At 41.4% G+C, this 19,216-nt stretch overlaps 1 protein-coding gene across 2 annotated transcripts in view; it reads right to left on the reverse strand.

Moving 5' to 3' along the window:
* CYFIP1 (cytoplasmic FMR1 interacting protein 1) overlaps positions 1-19,216 on the reverse strand; it is a 68,565-nt gene that overhangs the window by 32,495 nt on the left and 16,854 nt on the right. The window contains exons 5-16 of one of the 2 annotated variants that reach the window (XM_075590576.1): positions 18,355-18,456; positions 17,710-17,891; positions 16,715-16,811; positions 15,928-16,056; positions 14,765-14,869; positions 11,944-12,035; positions 6,709-6,826; positions 5,870-5,992; positions 5,115-5,240; positions 4,130-4,296; positions 3,564-3,711; positions 948-1,101 (exon numbers count right to left, since the gene is read on the reverse strand). In XM_075590576.1, coding sequence (XP_075446691.1) covers positions 948-1,101; positions 3,564-3,711; positions 4,130-4,296; positions 5,115-5,240; positions 5,870-5,992; positions 6,709-6,826; positions 11,944-12,035; positions 14,765-14,869; positions 15,928-16,056; positions 16,715-16,811; positions 17,710-17,891; positions 18,355-18,456 — 1,543 coding nt within the window. Of the gene's footprint in view, positions 1-947; positions 1,102-1,536; positions 1,685-3,563; positions 3,712-4,129; positions 4,297-5,114; positions 5,241-5,869; positions 5,993-6,708; positions 6,827-11,943; positions 12,036-14,764; positions 14,870-15,927; positions 16,057-16,714; positions 16,812-17,709; positions 17,892-18,354; positions 18,457-19,216 lie in introns of both variants that reach the window. The other variant, XM_075590577.1, reaches the window with a different exon arrangement.

Genomic DNA, 19,216 nt, shown 5'->3' on the forward strand with positions numbered 1-19,216 from the left:
TTGATTACAAAAAAATATATATTTCAAGTGGATATGTCGACCATATACACCAAAAAATGTATCAACCTAAAACATCCCTTTAAGTTGGGTGTCACAGATTTCACCTTTAGTAGTTTTAGAAGTTGTAGGGTGTGAGAACACGCACGTTCTTCACCGATGTAGTTTTTACTATAAATGACTTTAAGACTACATCATGTTCTTCAGGTGCAAAGACATTCATGCCTGCACTACACTCGCAGTTCTGTAGGATGTGTGTCTATAAGAAACGTACACTATATGAAAGGGTTGGAAAAACTTGCCCCACACTAACCACTTAATACTGTTTCTCAATTGAATGCATGTACTTAATAGTAATGGTATTCTAACGTTTGTCCAGAAGAATTAACGAAGGTTTATTCAGGGCAACATCAGAAGTTGTACTGAAATCCAGAGCAGTGAAGGAAGAAACAGGACCGCGGGCACTAGAAACATGGGTGTTGATGAGGAGGTGAAAGAAAATGCAACGGAGAAAGCTATTTGTAATGTGATTCAAGGAAAATTCATACTGTGTGTACGCTCATGAAGTGCGCCTACTGTAGCTAGCATGATGAAACTGGTTTTGAAATGTATCAGAAATCATAGCAAGCTCATTTTTGTTAAACTCCTCTGCTGCCACAGTTACAGATATACAGTATAAGGTCATATTTACCAAGCACTGCTCTGCCATAAGACAACTTACAGGCGTCGTTCAGCTCCGAAAGTGGTCTTGTGGAATTGCGCTGCTTAGTACAAAAGGCCCAGCGAGAGATGCAAAGCAGTGTATGCAGGTCCCCCCCCGGGCAGCAAAAGGAGTTTAGCCAGGAGAATTCATCAGCGCAAGTGAACGGAAACATTTCCCTGACCACGGGGGTTAAATGGGTTGTTAGGACATGCCAGCAGGACACCGATCACATGATTACACGTCTTACCGCTGAAATTAATCAAATGAGTGTAGAAGAAAGACTCGCGGTGAAACTTTTCTATGTCCAAAATGGTGGGGCCCTCTAGGCTACTTCTCAGGGTTTTCTTGGAACCGCTTTTGTCAGCAATGAGCGACTCTAACATGGTTCTCACCATGTAAAGCTGTGTCATTGAAAGGGAGAAGCAGTCGCAGGAGGAGAGACACAAGAAAGGAAAAATACACAGAGCACATTAGTGCAGAGACAGAGTCATATACCGAGAGAGACTGTCCCACTTCAAATAAGTCAGATTGATATTACCTGGTGCACACACACAGCAAAATTATTGAAGTTGAAACATTGAAGCTCTGCTCGACTAGGGGCCACAGAAATATAATTTATGTGTATATGTATATATACACACATACCCACACACGTATGTATATGTACACAGTATATAAATACATACACACATAACCAAATACACATCACCTAAGTCCGATAGCTTACAAGAAACGACCGTCATCAGGATAGACATCTATAAATCGTATTTATTTCAAATGGAACAGTTTGGTCTCGAGCACAAAAAACAACCGTGTAAAAGGAAATATCGTCTTACCACCAAAGTTTAAAAGAGTTGGATAGGTGTAGGACTGCCTCAGAAACTTGTTTATCACAATCATTAGCTTTTCCATCCCCACAGACTTGAGCTGCTTCAACAGCTCGGCAGAGTTTAAAGACTCTGCCATAGTGCGCACCATGTAGAGCTGAAAACCAATAGGGGAAGAGTGCAGAGAGGAGGGTGCAGAGAGGAGGGCGCAGAGAGGAGGGCGCAGAGAGGAGGGCGCAGAGAGGAAAGAGAGAAGGGGAGAGGTGAAATAGGGGAGGTAATGGTGAAAAGGAGGAAGGCAGACAGGAAGATACTCGTTAGTACGTTAGGGAGTCAAAGCTAAATATCAAACGCAGTTCACACCCACTTATTTTTGGAGCAGATTTTGTGGGTAGTTGGGAGAAAACCTCATTGACAATGATCATGCCGCACGGTATAATGATACTGGGTATCTGTACAATTAAAAAGTATAGAAGGAAGTAGCCCTCTGGCAGGGGTACCATACGGACTTGGCAACCACTATTGATAATCAAAAATAGTCGTTCACAAAAAAGAAGGGTGTCCCTTTTAGTATTTGGGCCTCATTACATGGTATTGGACCTGAACGTGAAATTCAGCAGCTTCAACAACTAAAAGGCCCAGGTATAATAATGCTGTATTTGAAGTAAAAAGTAAATGGTTGGAAGAACATGTCCATAGATTTATTTTTTATGTTTGGGGATGCTGCATGTTCATTTTCAGCGGGGAAGTAGGTCTGGAACATGACCTAGTGCAGAAGTGACCAACTCCAGTCCTCAAAGGCCACCAGCAGGTCAGGTTTAAAGGATATCCACGATTCAGCACAGGTGGCTCAATCAGTAGCTTAGGCAATGACTGAGCCACCTGTGCTGAAGCATGGATATCCTTAAAACCTGGCCTGTTGGTGGCCCTTGAGGCCTGGAGTTGACCACTCCTGGCCTACTGCTTTAACTTGCTTTCTCAGAGGGAATAGGGCCCTCCAGCAGCAAAATGGTTAAATAGCAGCAGAGCGCAACTCGAGTGACAACGCACCACACACCGCAGCTTTCATTACAGGTTACATTTGAGTCGCGAATGCTACGGATGCTGCACAGGGATGTTTAGGGAGCTTAGTATAGTTACCAGAGGGGAAAACATGTTACGGGTCTACAGCAGGGAAGCAGTGAATTAAAGCCGGCAGAACAGCGTCCAAAGGAAAGCCCCCAAAAAAACGCAAAGCACCTCCAATCACCAAGAGAAAAGGCAAAGGCAGAAACAGAAAGAAAAAACATTGGTGGTAATCGATTTGATTCATTTCACATTAACCTCTTCAGACCTGGAAGCATCCAGAATATACAGCCAGGCAATATATCGTAAGCAGCTCAGGAACTGAAGGGGTTAAAAATTAACGCCCCCCCCCCAATTAGATTTTAAAATTAGGCAACATTAAAAATTAGAAAATGCACATATGATTATGAAAAAAAATTCATGCGTGTCCATTAAACGTGTCACCGCTCCCTTTGCATACCAGATTGCATTAATAATATTGTCGTTCCTCCAAGCGTAGCGCTGTTACAGTACTTATCGCTTCACTTTGGTCTAGCTTATAAAATAAACATTAATTTAGACAAAATGACAGAACGTCCTCTTTAGAAGAGGAATAGCTTTTCAGTTACACAAAGTATCTGAAAACAAACTACACCTTTTAGATCAATATTATAACTTGCTTAGTAGGAGTAAGGTTGAGTAACCAAATGCGATTGTTCCATCGTGTCATGTCTTTGCCGACTTGAATAAAATTAAATACCCGATTATCTCTCTCTTGGGTTATAAGGTCTTATTTAGGAGTCGAGACATCATATAAAATCAACCTTGCCATTTGTACACAAAAAGTGATAATCAGTCTGCAAGTCAAATAAAATGTACTATTCTCAACAACAAAAATATTTTAAAAAAATACAACAAAAAACAGACCTGTTCCTTGCCTAATAGATGGTATTAAATCTTTAGCTTGTCACTGAAAGTTTCGGGAGAAATACCTGAGTGCTGGATGGTCCCACAGCACGTCTTGGAACTTTAATGTCAAATCCACTCTTGGGGTCTTTCTCCCCTCTAAGTGCCGGGTCGTTGAATGGCTCACACCCGGCCCCCCAGTCACAGACTGTCTTCCGGATTGCCTGAAGCACACTATAATCGGGATAGATGACCGGTGTTGATCCAAGTTCACGAGGTAATTAATTAGAGTGTGTATTTTTCCAGGACTAACAAACTTTATAAATACGCTGCTACTAAAATCCGCCACATACACCGGGCCATATTTTCTAAGCAGTCATCGGCTACAAGTTCAGCCCATTGAACAGGCTGTAAGATGCCTTCCAGTCAGAAAGTTTCTTACAGCAGAAGATATGGCCCATAGTACACTGGCATTTCTACATGACATGCCTGTGGTTTGGTGATATGGTTCATTTATAATGTAAAGATGCCAGGTTTCAGTATCATTTAGGCCGTTTTTTGGCATCTAAAGCAAGTACAAGGCATCCAAGCAGTCCTGAAAGACTACAACTAACCAGCTGGATTCATTACAGGAATATAGTTGAATGCTCACCTTTGGATCACATTTTTCTTTTTCTTGATAGCTTGTCTCAAGGGCTCTCGCAATGTCACCTGGGCAAAATCTTGCAGGGCAGCATAAATTGTATGGCGTATGGCATGGTTGAAGACGCTCTCCATCCTGCACATGAGCACCTGCAGACCTTTAATCATGGCAATCACCTACAGAGAGAAGCCAGACACAAGGGCAACACAATTCCATTCAGAGTGCCAGCTATGCTTCAAATCCCTTAAGAAATAAATAACTTGGGCTAAAACCCACGCTTTTCTCTTTAATATATTCTTGATACAATCTCAGGTGTTAAATAAGAAGTGAACTATAATGCCTTCCGACATATCGAGTCTTCAGTTCCCCCTATACTCCATTTTTTTTCTGGTTATGTTATGCAACAAAATACATAAAAGAAAAAAAAATGCAATCCATGCCATATCATGAGGGGGAAACAATTTAATTTTGCTCATATCAAACTTTTTATGCTCCGTATTAGATTAAATGTGTAAAATAGACATTCTGCAGAAAAATGAATAACTGGATACTAAATAGTTGAGTGCTATTCCGTCTCTTTATCAATGACTTCTTGCAATATATTCAGCTTTAAAAACCCCATTACCATTGTATGTCCAGTGAGAGGTTTTGTCTCTGGTTCCAGCTCTTCACCAGCACAGCATACAATAAACATGTGGGTAGGAGGTTATGCTTCAAATGTTAATTTGGGAGGCACACACAGGTATTAGCTTTCCCCAGTAACACACTGTGGTGTTTCTTTTAAATTAAAAAGCACACCAGAAAGGCGAGATCTGTAATAGTCTTATCAAAAACATGGACACATATATACACATACATATACATGTACACAAATATATGTGTACACGTGTATATATACATATATACATACACACACACACACAACCCACCTTACAAGACATTACCCTGAAGTTGGCAAAAATAGTAAAATAATAGAGGCGCCCCGATTTCTTACTTCAACCAGAGCAAACTTCTCCTCGCTGGTATAGTTGTACCGTGTGGCTCGCTCGTATTCTTCTGCGTTTTCTGGGCAGTCTTTATTAGAATATTTATCAGTTGGGTGCACAAGCTTCCAGGAGTACTGTGTAACAGGGAAAAATCAGGCATAAAACACGCATAATTACCTTTATTTCATTCAAAATTTCTCTAATAAAATAGGCAATGCAGTGATATCGGGACGACAAGAAAATCAAGCAGAAGATTGAAAATCGGTAATATTTTTAAATTAACAGCCAGGACTCCTGCTGATGGACTGTATCTCACATCAGACACGCTCAGCTCAGGAATGGATGGGTATGGGCACCAGGCTGGTTCCTGATTGTGCCCTGTTCCCGATTCGTCTCAATGTCCTCATTACTGATTGTGCTTTTCTTTATATGGATGATCAAACATCTGAGTTGTGGGTTCTCCATTGTAGGTCTACAATGGGACGCCCCTTTCTGATAGTGTGTGTTTTATGTTGTGTTTTTGTTAGCTGCTTCTGGTCCAGTTTTAAGATGCCCTATAAAATAACACTGAAATTAAGTATTTGGCAATATAGCATCATCATACCAACATGCCTGTACTCTGAGCGTTAAGCGTTTAAAAAACATTTAAAATAAAATGTGTGGGGACTTCTCCTGTAAGCGACGCAGAAGTGTGAAATGTATTGCTTAACTCTGCTTTGCAGGCACCTCCTACACAATTCTTTTGTTGCATCCAAAGACCTACCACTTCCATCACATGAGCGCTCCACTGAGAGAGGAGCTGCAGCCCCTGCAGAGACAGGTCAAAGAGCTTCCGATACTCTGAATCCGTCTTCTGGGTTTCCTGACGGCCAGATCCAGTCACCACCTCGTTTAAAAATATTTTAAAAAAAACAATAAGCATTCAAATATTTACCAAACCAATTATACCAAAAGGTGTAAAAACTAGGAACATGCAGAAGCAAAGCTACATGCCATATTCTAACATGAACAGTTTGAGAAGCCCCAAGAAAAGCCTTATGTAAATGTAATGACACAAGAAGGGAAACCCTGACAGTAGAGCCTGTGATTTTCAGCAGGTAGCTCCTTGGTGTCACTTAATAGAAGTACCCTATATAATCCAATCAGCACCGGAGGTGCTTGGAAAGCATTGGGTTGCAGAACCTGTCTGTGCTGTGCTAACTAGTTCATCATAACAAGACTGCATGTTCTGAAATGTTTTCTGCTGAAGAGACACAAAGTCCTAGTTCATGCTTTCAGCCTCGAGTACTTTTTATTTTATGCTTCAATAGGCTCCTCATTTAGAGTGCATTGACCCCATTAAACCTTGCCTACAGACATTGTGCTCATTACTTATCCTGCAACTCAGGGACATTCATTGAACAGCCACGCTATCCCTCCACATCTTTTTATTCTTATACAATTTCTTCTATTACCTAAAAAAAAAAAAATCATTCTGGCTTTCGGACACGTCTATGACCAGTTCTAATGAATCATACTAAATAACTTGATACACAACGTAATTTCTTTAGTAGATGACCTGACACCTCCATTATGTCTCTATCATCAAATATACAAACTCACCTCGCTGTTGCTGTAACGAGCCAGCTCAGAGATGAAGCGCATGTGGTCTTCTCTGATCTGGATCATCTGCTCACAGATGTTATACTGAGGGCTGCTGCCGGATGAGGTGCAGGTCCACCTGTTCCAGGATATCACAAGAGCATTAGATGGCCACAAAAACAAAGTTTGAAGACTAAATTATTTAATACCAACGGATCCACCACAGTTCCACAAACAGTCTTCAAGGAAAATCTATACAGCTCAACATTGCTTTGGTGTAAGTGTGCCAGGTAGATATTTATTTTAATTGTATTAGTATTCAGGGTGAAAATGTAGGAAGGAACATTATTCAGAGTACAAAAAGACAGCAGAGGGAGATAACGCCCTAAAGACAGAGATCGGTAGTGTCAGACGAAGTGGATGCCAGGAACAGGCGCTTGTACTGTACATTGGACAAGAAATGTACAATCTAGGTTTGGTGCCTGTGGCAAAATAGATAAGGTAACTTGCTCAGTGTCACAAGGAGAGTGGACACTGGAATTAAAACCAGGAATGTTCACGTAAAAAGGCCGTGCTTGCAATATTACAGCTACTTCTTCAGAAGGCCTAACGTTTTATAGCAGAAAGACAAGATGTGCAGGCTAGAAGGGCCTCCAAATCTTCAGTGCTTGTCGAACCACGGCTGGACACACACACACACACACACACACACACACACACACACACACACACACACACACACACACACACACACACACGTCTAGGAAAGAGGCCAAAAACCTAATGTGTATAAGGCAACCCAATAACTGTGGAAGAGCAAGGAGTCACGGCTACGTATGTATCACATGATGCTTGGTAATTCATAAAGAAGTAGTTCCAAGTTCTAGAAGCCATATTGGTCCTCGAGAAATGTAGATTCATTGTACATAGGCTGTGATAACTTAGGGGGGGGGGAAATGGTGTTTTCATAGATAAAATGTAGTATATACAGCTTTGAAAAGTTCACTTGAAGAACACGATTATTTAACGGCTCTGTAACACTACTTTCCTCTATGAAGAACTGGTCTCTTAAAAAAAGGGAAATCACAACCTTCAAACTTCAAATGTGAAAAAGAGAAACTTTTATTTTGTGGAATCCCAACGCACAAATATAGACTCTTGTGGCATTATCATTCTTGTTACATATTCTGCAAGCTGCAAATTAGGAGAGAACAAAGACCTCTGGAATCAAAGCCAAGACATTTTACTCAAGACCAACTCTGGTGACCGCGGGTAAGTTATTTCAGATTTGCATTACTCATTACAATTCACAGGAAAAAAGGGATCCAGCGCTCCACGGATTTCTAAATAAGTAAATTTATTGTGCCACACAACGTTTCGACCAATAGGTCTTTCTCAAGTGACTAGGCATACTGAACCTAACCCAGGTCCTCCCATTTCAAATCTGTCCCATGCCCCTGAGAATTCCACCTTTAAATTCCAAAAAGGGCTATCTGTCGCCCATATAAATATTTGGAGCCTGCTGCCCAAACTGGACAAACTAAGGGCATGGTGCCTTATGCATAATCCCAAAGCCATCGTTCTTACAGAAACATGGCTAACCCATAAAACCCCTGATGCAAATATTGCCATTCAGGGATACTCCATTTTTAGGAGAGATAGGTCAAAGAGAGGAGGAGGGGTGTTATTTTATATTGCAGACACATTACAATTTACACTGTTAAATTGCCCCCCAAACCCACGCTCTTTTGAAATTCTAGTTGGCAGAATCTGCCTCCCCTTTTGTAAGCCCATCTTGCTTGCTGGCATCTACCGCCCCCCTAAAGCCCCTCTACAATCCCTGGCTGATATCACCCAGTTTCTTGGCTCCATTTCCTCTCTGAACGAGAAGAGTGAGCTGCTAGTTCTTGGGGATTTCAACTTCAACTGGCTTGACCCTAAAAACCATAAAATCCAGATACAACTCAAGTCACTTAACCTATCACAACTCATTTCCCAAGCCACACGGACAAACCTGAAATCGCATGACCATTCCTTGCTAGACTGGATTCTCTCCTCAAACCCAAGCAGAATCCAATCCTCTGGCATCCTTCCTGATATTTTCAGTGACCATGCAATAGTGTACTGTGTAAAGAAAATTAAAAAAGCCCCATTCAAGCCCTAAAGTTCTCCTCACTAGAACATTTAAAAACTTTAACCCACAACAGTTTCTGGATGACCTTACCAACTACCCATGGCACAGAATCGATTTAATTCCCGACCCTGATTCTGCGCTCGACTATTTCCAATCAGAGTTCTTAAAACTCTGCGATACCCATCCTCCACTATGCAAAATAAGGGTACGGGGGGCCCACCTTCCATGGGTTACAACTGACCTTATTGCACTCTACCAGCTCAGGGATACCTTGTGGAAAAGCTACCAAGTAACTGGCACTACCAAGGATCTCAATCACTACAGATGCCTGCGGAACATGTGCACAAGGCAAACAAGGCATGCAAAAGCACAATATTACTCTGACAATCTCCACCAAAATACATCAAACCCAGCTAACTTCTGGAAGGTTATCAACAATATATTCCAGCCTCCTAACCATCAACAACCATGTAACATCACTAAGGGGGATATTACTCTGACAAACCCCACTGACATTGCAAATGCATTCAATGATTACTTTGTGGGGTGTGCCACAAACTTATTAGCGAAACGCAGCCCAAACCACAAACCTGAATCTCATCCTGGGAGTACCCCTACAGTCCCACCCCTTCCCAACACTGCCCACAATTTTCAATTTGGCCCAGTATCTGAAGAGGAGATTACACAAGCGCTCCTCAAACTAAAACTAAGCAGCCAATGCGGACCCGACTTGCTATAATCTAGGTTCCTACGACTTGGTGCCCCAGCCATTGCCAAACCAATTGCTTCCATAGTCAACTCTATCCTGTCTGCAGGCCATATCCCTAAGACCTGGAAAACTGCCAGAGTTGTCCCAATCTTCAAAAGTGGGGACAAAAACACTGTCTCAAACTACAGACCAATCTCACTTCTCCCAATTCTATCCAAAGTCATGGAAAAATGTGTCCACTCCAATTAAGCGACTACTACACCAAGACAAATTTCCCTAGCCAATTCCAATCTGGCTTTCGTCCCAAACACTCCACCGTAACTACCCTGCTAAAAGTTTGCAATGAAATCCAGTGTGGAATGGAATGGGGACAACTCACTGGTGCAGTATTCCTAGATTTTGCAAAGGCTTTTGACACAGTTGGTCATGCTATCCTGCTTGACAAGCACCAGAGCTCTGGAATAGGGAAGCATGCTTTAAACTGGTTTCAGTCCTACCTATCAGGAAGATCCCAACATGTGTCCATCTCAGGCTCTAACTCCAACCCCCTGGATATCACCTGTGGTGTCCCGCAAGGCTCTGTTCTGGGGCCCCTACTCTTCTCAGTGTTCATTAATGATCTTCCCACAGCTTGTAAGGAAGCCTCAATACACATGTATGCAGATGACACCATACTATATGCACACAGCCATAGCCTCTCTGACCTTCAACACATACTTCAGTCTGACTTTTTGAGACTCAAAAACTGGATTTCCCAAAACAAACTATTTTTAAACACTGACAAGACTGTAACAATGGTATTTGGGACCAAGACTAAATTCTTAAAGCTTCCAGCGACTGAGCTCCATATTAGAACCAACACTAACACCACCCTAAACCCTGTCACTAGTTTTAAATACCTGGGCTTATGGTTTGACTCCCACTTAACATTCGGGATGCACATTGATACCCTGACAACCAAGACCTATGCCAAACTAGGGGTACTTTACAGGAACAAATCCTCCCCAAGTCTCCTGGTCAGAAAACGTATCGCACAGCAGATGCTAATGCCAATTATTGACTATGGAGACATCGTATATGGCTCGGCACCTCTGACCCACCTTAGCAAACTTGACACTCTCTACAATTCAATTTGTCGTTTTGTTCTCCAATGCAACTACAATACACATCACTGCAAAATGCTCAAAGAACTAGATTGGTCATCACTAGAGTCTAGGCGCAAAGTTCACCTTTCCTGTCTTGCCTTTAAATTCTTTATGGGCAAGCTACCCAGCTACCTGAACAAGCTCCTCACCCCTACCACATGCAGCACTTATCACCTGAGATCAGACTCCAAAAGACTGTTCATGGTCCCAAGACTCAACAAAGTATCCGGCCGTTCCTCCTCCTTCTCTTACCGTGCACCCCAAAACTGGAACAACCTACCAGAGACTCTCACATTCACCACCAGTTTAAGTTCTTTCAAATCTAAGGCTGTCTCACATTTTAATCTGGTCTGTAACTGTTTAATTCGCCCATAATATATATTATCTTTAACTGTGCACGCAATGTCTTGTATATAATGTATACCCTGTTCATTTATGTAACTATTTGTAACCATGTATTATTTGTTTTACTCTGTGCCCAGGACATACTTGAAAACGAGAGGTAACTCTCAATGTATTACTTCCTGGTAAAATATTTTATAAATAAATAAATACACCAAATGAGGATCTACCCAGTATATATATCCTCTAACATTAACAAAACAGGTGAAAACAGTTATAAAATCACCCCAGCTGCCCCAATCCGCTTCCCCTGATCAATCCTATCTTCATACATTGCCATAACAGTCCATGAGAGTCTTCTTCCGGTTTTGCGTTCCAGTGACGTCATTATCCTCTTCTGCGCATGTCACGTTTGTGACACTGAGCATGCGCAGAAGAGGATAATGACGTCACTGGAACGCAAAACCGGAAGAAGACTCTCACGGACTGTTATGGCAATGTATGAAGATAGGATTGATCAGGGGAAGCGGATTGGGGGCAGCTGGGGTGATTTTATAACTGTTTTCACCTGTTTTGTTAATGTTAGAGGATATATATACTGGGTAGATCCTCATATGGTGTATGCCTAGTCACTTAAGAAAGACCTATTTGGTCGAAACGTTGTGTGGCACAATAAATTTACTTATTTAGAAATCCGTGGAGCGCTGGATCCCTTTTTTCCTGAGTGTACTTTGGATTTTGCCTGGCAGGTACTTCCTTGAACCAGCAGCACTGGTAAACTGTATGTCTTATCTTATTTGTGGAGTGCAGCCTTAACCCTCTTTACATTGTCATTACAATTCACAACATCTTTCTATAATCTGGAGCCACAAACAAAGTATTAAGTGGCATGTCATTTTCAAGGCAGAACGACATCATACACTTACCTGGACTTATTCTCCTCGTAATGAGCGCTGGTTTTAATGTATCTCGCCAGTTCTATCTGCATGTCGCCAAACAGGGGGACCACCTGTAGCTGCTGTTCTCAGAAGGCAGATGGAGATGCAAGTTAGCACCGAGGAAGCAATACATGAACATGCCAGTCATTACATGACCGTCACACTTACATGTTAGATCTGATGCTACTCAATGCCGCCTCGCTAGGGTAAAGGAGGAGCATGGCTTCAAGTTCACACTGCAAATGAGGAAGCACTGCAAACACGTTCACTGTCCCCCTCAGCAGTATTGTTACACTGGAGCCATATTATTCTGTTTGCCAAATCTACATACCTGGACACAATTGTTACTGCGGACTGAATATTACCTTTGGTAAAGGGGCTGACAATTTTCTGCAGCTGTCATTACAAGCTATGCAGTTGAAAGGGAGTAATACAAATGGGCTTCAATACTGTCATGTATTCAAACACTAAAACTTGCAGTAGCAGTTTGCTCTGCTCTACATGTAAAAAACTTTTTTACATGCTTTGAATCTGGAGCCTTTTCTGGTACAAGGCTTATTCTGACCCCACAGGTCTGGGACTTTTTCCTTCTGAAGTTTGCCCATAGAAAGATGCCTGCAAACCAATACACAACAATAACTTTGGAGATAACCATTATTTTATATACACACAACATATAACAAGAAAACTGAGAAACTCGCACCACTGTTTCCTCTGAATAGGGACGAATGGTGTAAAGAAATGAAGCAGGGTGCATCTATGAGGACCTAACAGAATGGAAACACAGGACATGCGGTGGCTAGTGAAGGGACTAGCTCTGAATGAGAGATTTCCACGTGAGAGCACACCTGGCAATGATAGCTGAAAAGACTTACCCTTTATGTGTCGAATACAATAAGCTAATTACAGTAATTACTGGTGAGATGGTGAAGTCATTTATTAAAAGTGTGAGGAGGCAGATGAGATGGAGGTGTGACTGCATAAATCAAATTAATTCAATGTGGCTTATTTTATTGGACCATTAAAGGTTAAGTCTCATCAGCTACAATTGCCAGGTATGCTCTCCAGAGGATCTCTCTAATTTGGAGCCAATCCCTTCACTAGCCACCACATATCCGGTATTTATAGACAACGTATGAAGAATTAGAGACTGATACTCTGCCCTTTCGGTTACAAACTAGAAACTACTAGTCAAAAATCTTTTAACCCCGTCACAATATAGCATAACTATGTCAAGTCTACATTTTGTGTGCAGCATGGCAAGAAAGGCATAGGTTTCATTTGCAGGCAGATTTAATAAAGTAATTAAGCAAATACATTATGTTTCAGGAATCAACTTGCTGTACTGCTGAGACCACAGGTTTACCAAATGGACAGTATTTTCCCCATCATTAAAGGCTCGCATGAACTAACATAGTTTATATTCTGTACAACGTTTAGCGATGTGATATGTACAAATCTGTGAATGCACACAATCCTTTTCACAATGACGGATAGTAGAAAATGTGTCTCACCATCATGGCTAAAAAGGGGTCTATTACATCGCATTTGTATACATCCGGAGTGTTATCCGGAATAGGATTATTCTGGAACAATTAATCTACTAACTATTTAGAGTTATTTTAGGAATTTCATATTCTACGATTACATTTGAAATGGAACAATTCTTACTACGTCAGATTTCAGGGTGTAAAATGGTCTGTAGCTAGCGTGAAGTGACAAACGACCTCTACGGGACTGTGAGGACATACACAGGGAGATGCAAATGTGGGTACACTTTGTGCTTCTGGATCTCATCCATAACCCATGACCTTCTGGGGGGAAACCTATTCCAAATCATTTGAAATGGTCGTTCCACATTTGGTAATGTATACGTTTCTGTTAAATTCCCTTTTAATTTAGAATGGTCTTACACTTACCGTGTCTAAATATTTTTCTGTACAAGCACTAACACCCCTTGTTACATTAAATCTAAAATGTAAAGGGTACTTTCTTGGTGCTCTTAATACCTTTAAAGCTATAGCCCTCATTATCAGACAGATTTTGCTCAATTCCGTTTCTGTTAGTATGTATATTCTTCCAGGGGACCAGGTATTCCGGAAGCATAAACTCTGAAATAATCCTTGTGGTGGCAACATAATTGGGTGTAGTGTGAGGGTTTTGGGGCTGTGATTTATCATTTATAGCCCTCTGTAGGCAAGTGAACAAGACGTTTGTGTGGTCAGTTATTAACCCCTTTCACGCACACACACTCGCATGCATGTACGCGACAAACCCCTTTAGTGCAGGCCCCTCTGAAATTGAATGGGTGAAGTTACAAGGCACCATTTCTAAAGTTCACGCCTGAGATATATAGACACACACACACACACACACACAGGGTCCAGAGCATGTATGTAAAGCGAAAATGTACTTAAAGTGAAGCACTACCTTTTCTCCACTTATCGATGCATGTCCTGTACTGCAATCGTTATATACGTGCATAACTGATGTAAATAACGCATTTGTAACAGGCTCTATAGTCTCCCCCCTTACACACAGCTTCGGTACAGGTAGAGAGCCGGTATTGCTGTTCAGAACGTGCTGACAGGCGCATGCGCTAACTGCTGTTTGCCTATTTGGCGATATGTCCTTACTCGCGAGTGTACTTAAAGTGAGTGTCCTTAAACTGGGGTATGTGTGTGTGTACACACACACAAACACACACAGTGTACACACACACACACACACACACACACACACACACACACACACACACACACACACACACACACACAGAGAGCAACAAGGAAAAACTGTAGGTTCCTACCTTAAAGAACTTGTCTATTTTGGTCAAGTTTATTCTCTTCTTGGCATCCAATTTGTAGATGTTGCTTACGGTGCCATCCATAAGGTATAAGCCAAAGCCCATAACCTACAAACAAAATCAACCATTGCGTCAGAGACCCAACAAGTCTCCAAGTGAGATACATTCTACTAGTGATATGAACAGAAGTGTCACTTCACAGAAACTTGCAACAGTGCTAAAGTAATACATAAAAAGTACACTGATTCAAGGCAAGTCAGCCTTATACCAAATGCAAGTACATTACTTCCTGTACTGCTCCAAAGAAAAGCAGAAGTTTACAGTCTGCTTCTCTGTGGTGGGTGCAAGCCGCATAGGAGAACTTGTGCTTACTGTGGTTCTCAGTCTTGGTCTAGCAACCAACAACATCTGTGTTTTTGGTAGGTAGAAGACATTATTCGAAGATTACCCATCTGTACTGGTACAAAACCAGCCAGACCACAGAAAAGCTCACCATGATTTACAAGTTTTCTTTACTGTAGAAATACATTATGCAAAAAATGTCATGCCTCATAAAATGGACACAACTGAACGTTCTAAGATCATTACTACCAATAACGAAATCTTTGTAATTATGACAGCATTTTCAGATTGAATCTCTCACTATACATCGACTCACTCCGATTAGGCCGCTCTTCTCTACCCAGCCTGTCACTACAGCTGTCTCACGCCTACAAGCCTCACATGCTGCACCCTCTCTCAGGAGCTCCCTCCCCATCAATGCGCGTCCACATTTTCCAGATTTCTACTTACTAGGGTGACCAGATGTCCCGGTTTAGCCGGGACCGTCCCAGTGGTCCGAAATTGTAGTAAATGGCCAGCATGGTATTTAAACACAATTTGCCTCAAAATCTATTTAGTTTGGTTGGACCATCTGGAACCAATCGAGTTCAAGGCAATGACTTTAAATTGCACAACTATGGAGTGTTTCATCGCCTACACTGCCTGACACATGAAATAGTTATTATCCAAAAAACTAACCAATTCTCCATCTGAAGCGTTTGCAACATTATATCATTGAAAAAAATTATTTGCATTCTCCCATTATTCTCTCACTGTATGACACACACACACACACACACACACACACACACACACACACACACACACACAGTTAACTTCCTTACTTTTAGGAGCATGTGCTTCTCCCCAGGCGTCAGGTACATCTTATTGTCGTAGTAGTCCACACACAAGTTAACTATGTCAGCAAGGAGCTCTTCATAGCCTGGAATCACTTCCAGCTGCTGCTGCAATGACTGAAACACAACGCACGGACAAAAACTCAAGAGACGAGTGTGTGATATTAGCCACCACCATCAGAGCACACGTGGAACACTGAAAATACAGCAAGTAACCAAAAAAACGGAGATGAACACTGAAGAGATTACATAGAGGAGTTTACCAAAGTGACAAAAACAACCAGTGCTGGGTCATTAACTCATCAAGGCCACAAAGCAGCAACCCACACTCATATTTGTACGTTCCCGGAACAGTGTACACTACAAATATGGCCTTGGGGGTCACCCAAAAGGGGGCTGGCTACCAGTATGAGGTTGACCCAAGTGGCCATATTGTTCTCCTGGGGAAGTAACCTTGTTGTGGAGTTTTTAAAAGTGTAATATTTTCGGGGATCAGGTCATCTCCGGAGGGACGCGGTTCCAGTTCACAAAAAGGCAAAGGAAAGGGGGGGGGGGGGGGGGGAGAGCGGAGAGAGAAGTGACTAAGGGAGATTGCTGCTCCAACACTTCAGTGCCAGAGTGGCCTGCAACACATTACAAAGGAAGGGGTTGATCCCATGATATTGATATATGATAAATCATGCTGTTACATTCAGAACAGTAACAGGTACATAATGAAAACTGTCATTGAAATTGGAAACATAGTGTAGTGCAAGGTAAAGTGGGCGACACTTACCTGAGTGATCTTATTGTGGTTAGCAAGAAACATGGAAAGGTTCTGAGATTCCTGGATAGACTGGGGGTCCGCCATTTTACGCAAAAACTGTGCTGCCCTTTTGTTTTCACAATTAAAAAAAAAAAAGAAGTTTCCAGTTACATTCAGCACACAAAAACAACAATAAAATATGTTATGGCACCATTACAAGTTCATATGACCTCCATGTTGTATCCCTTTACCATCTCATGGAGAGTACCTCTGGTGACAAGAAATGAGGGCTTTCTGGAGTGGTACAAACCGTTTAGCCCTTATTCTGAATTATATACTACAGTATTTTGATACAGTCCACAAAGATTATAATAAATATAACCCTCTAAAATTTCAGCATTGTATTTAGCAAAATGGTTTTCCAGCTCCTTCCATTTTGGAAACAACTTCAGGACAAGATAAAAAACAAAACATTAGTATGCGTCACTTAACTTGCTTTTTCTAAAAAGACACAAAGGAAGAACTTAGCTTAATGTGTACATTTTGCCAACCAAGGTTCTAATTAACTAATCAAAACATGTTTGCTTTGTCTCAAAATATCTGGAAGCCAACTTTGTTTTATTTCTGATATTCTCAACATGAATTTTCTAGGTCCATTGTTCGTCTACTTCAACCATTAGCGTTAGAACATCTACGATATCCCTCACAATGGGATCATGAGAGAATTTCACCAAATGGACAGTGTACAGGAGTATAGGGCAATAGAATGAAAACCTAGCTGTCCTCAAGCAACCATATTCCATAAATAGACAAACATATAATACCTAAAGGAACAGATGCACAAAGAGCCCTTATTAAAAGTTAATAGCTAAATCATATCTCGTGTAAGCACTTGACCAAAAAACAAAGCAACAGTTGTAGAAATGAGAAATTTTCAGAGGAAGCTGCTGCCATCTTGTGTGCAAATCCTGTTACATGTGAGAGGCAGGACACATGGTTTCATTTTGAGGCTGTGGCGCTCTCACCGCTTGTAGGCCGAATGGTCATTTTTCACACTGCACTTCATGTTTTTGAGCTCATCCAAGACTGCAAACATATTGATGAATTTGCCAAGTGTCAGCAGGTATGCTTCAGACACAAAGTCTTTCCTCCTCTCGGCGTGGCACAGGCGTCTCATTTCTGCACAGAAACGGTCAGTGGCATTTTTCTGTGCGACAAGAAAAACAACAGGCCATGGGTTCCACATACAGCAAATTCTAGGTCTATATTCTCACAGCTTCATTCACCATCATGTGCTTCACAATAACACACACCCATTAACCATAGTTACAAATAAAATGAGGGGGGAAAATATAATATAAATATATAACGCTAACGCTAACGCTAACGCTAACGCTAACTCTAACTCTAACGCTAACTCTAACGCTAACTCTAACTCTTAATTTGTTCATCGTTTTTCCAGACTTTATTTTCTGACAGAATGGACCTTTTACTGTTTTTGTTCTAATAATTTAACAAACCAATTCGCACCAATCAAAAAAATATTATCAAATTTATCCGATTTATCAAAGCTACAGTTTGTGTGGGTCATACAGGATAATTATGGGAAATTAGGGGCAGCTGAACTGTAACTATGGGAGTGAGTCTCACACACTGTCCATGCTGGATACCTGAAAGTGCATGAAATTCATCAATTTGGTGACCTCTGGCTCCAAGACCTCCACGGTTTTCTCGTAGATTTCCACACGGTTGGGCTGCTCATTACATTTGACCTGCAGACAATTGAAAACGAAGCATAACAGAATCATCATGAGGAAGAGAGTTCATTTTGACATCAGAGAAATTGATATGCAACCAGTAGAACTGCTTCCCGGAGAAAAAGGTTTTGATGGTTTCAAGATATAAAGTGTGCAATATTAAGCCAAGAAAGATATTACAGGATGGGAGATCTTCTGCGTCTATTAACACAGGCTAAATGTGACAGGCATGTCCTGTACTCTACAGAGTCTGGACTCATGAATGGGAAGCTACGAAAAATGAGGAACCACCAGGACATCTTCTGTGGGGTGCGGCCAATGAATGTTAGGGAAAATAGATTACAGATTTTCCAGGCACAAGCTAAAAAGTATATATAAATACATTCTAAGACACTTGCTTTAATGGACCCCAAAACAGTTTTTCTAACAGTGTGTACAGAGCCTCTGAAACTACACATCATATCACTGTTTTGTAGGACACTAAAATGATGAGCCCTATACAGAGATTATATCAAATTATGAGGAGACAACCATATTGTTCGGAAGGGAAGTCATTCTGACGATCAGCAACACTTTGCCACGCTGGTGAACAAGAGGTGAAAGACTCACCAAGCTAATGTGTATTCATAGAATACAGCCCTGCAGCGCTCCTACAGTTCTTCACTTGACTTTCTTTCGGAGCAGCCTGCAATGTTACAGGGCTTATCTCTCCATTCCTAAAGCCTTCATTTCCCTCACATTTTAGGTAAAGTGTAAAAATACTTTTCTCCTATTT

Source organism: Ascaphus truei, chromosome 3, assembly GCF_040206685.1.
Source record: "Ascaphus truei isolate aAscTru1 chromosome 3, aAscTru1.hap1, whole genome shotgun sequence".
Taxonomy (NCBI): Eukaryota; Metazoa; Chordata; class Amphibia; order Anura; family Ascaphidae; genus Ascaphus; species Ascaphus truei.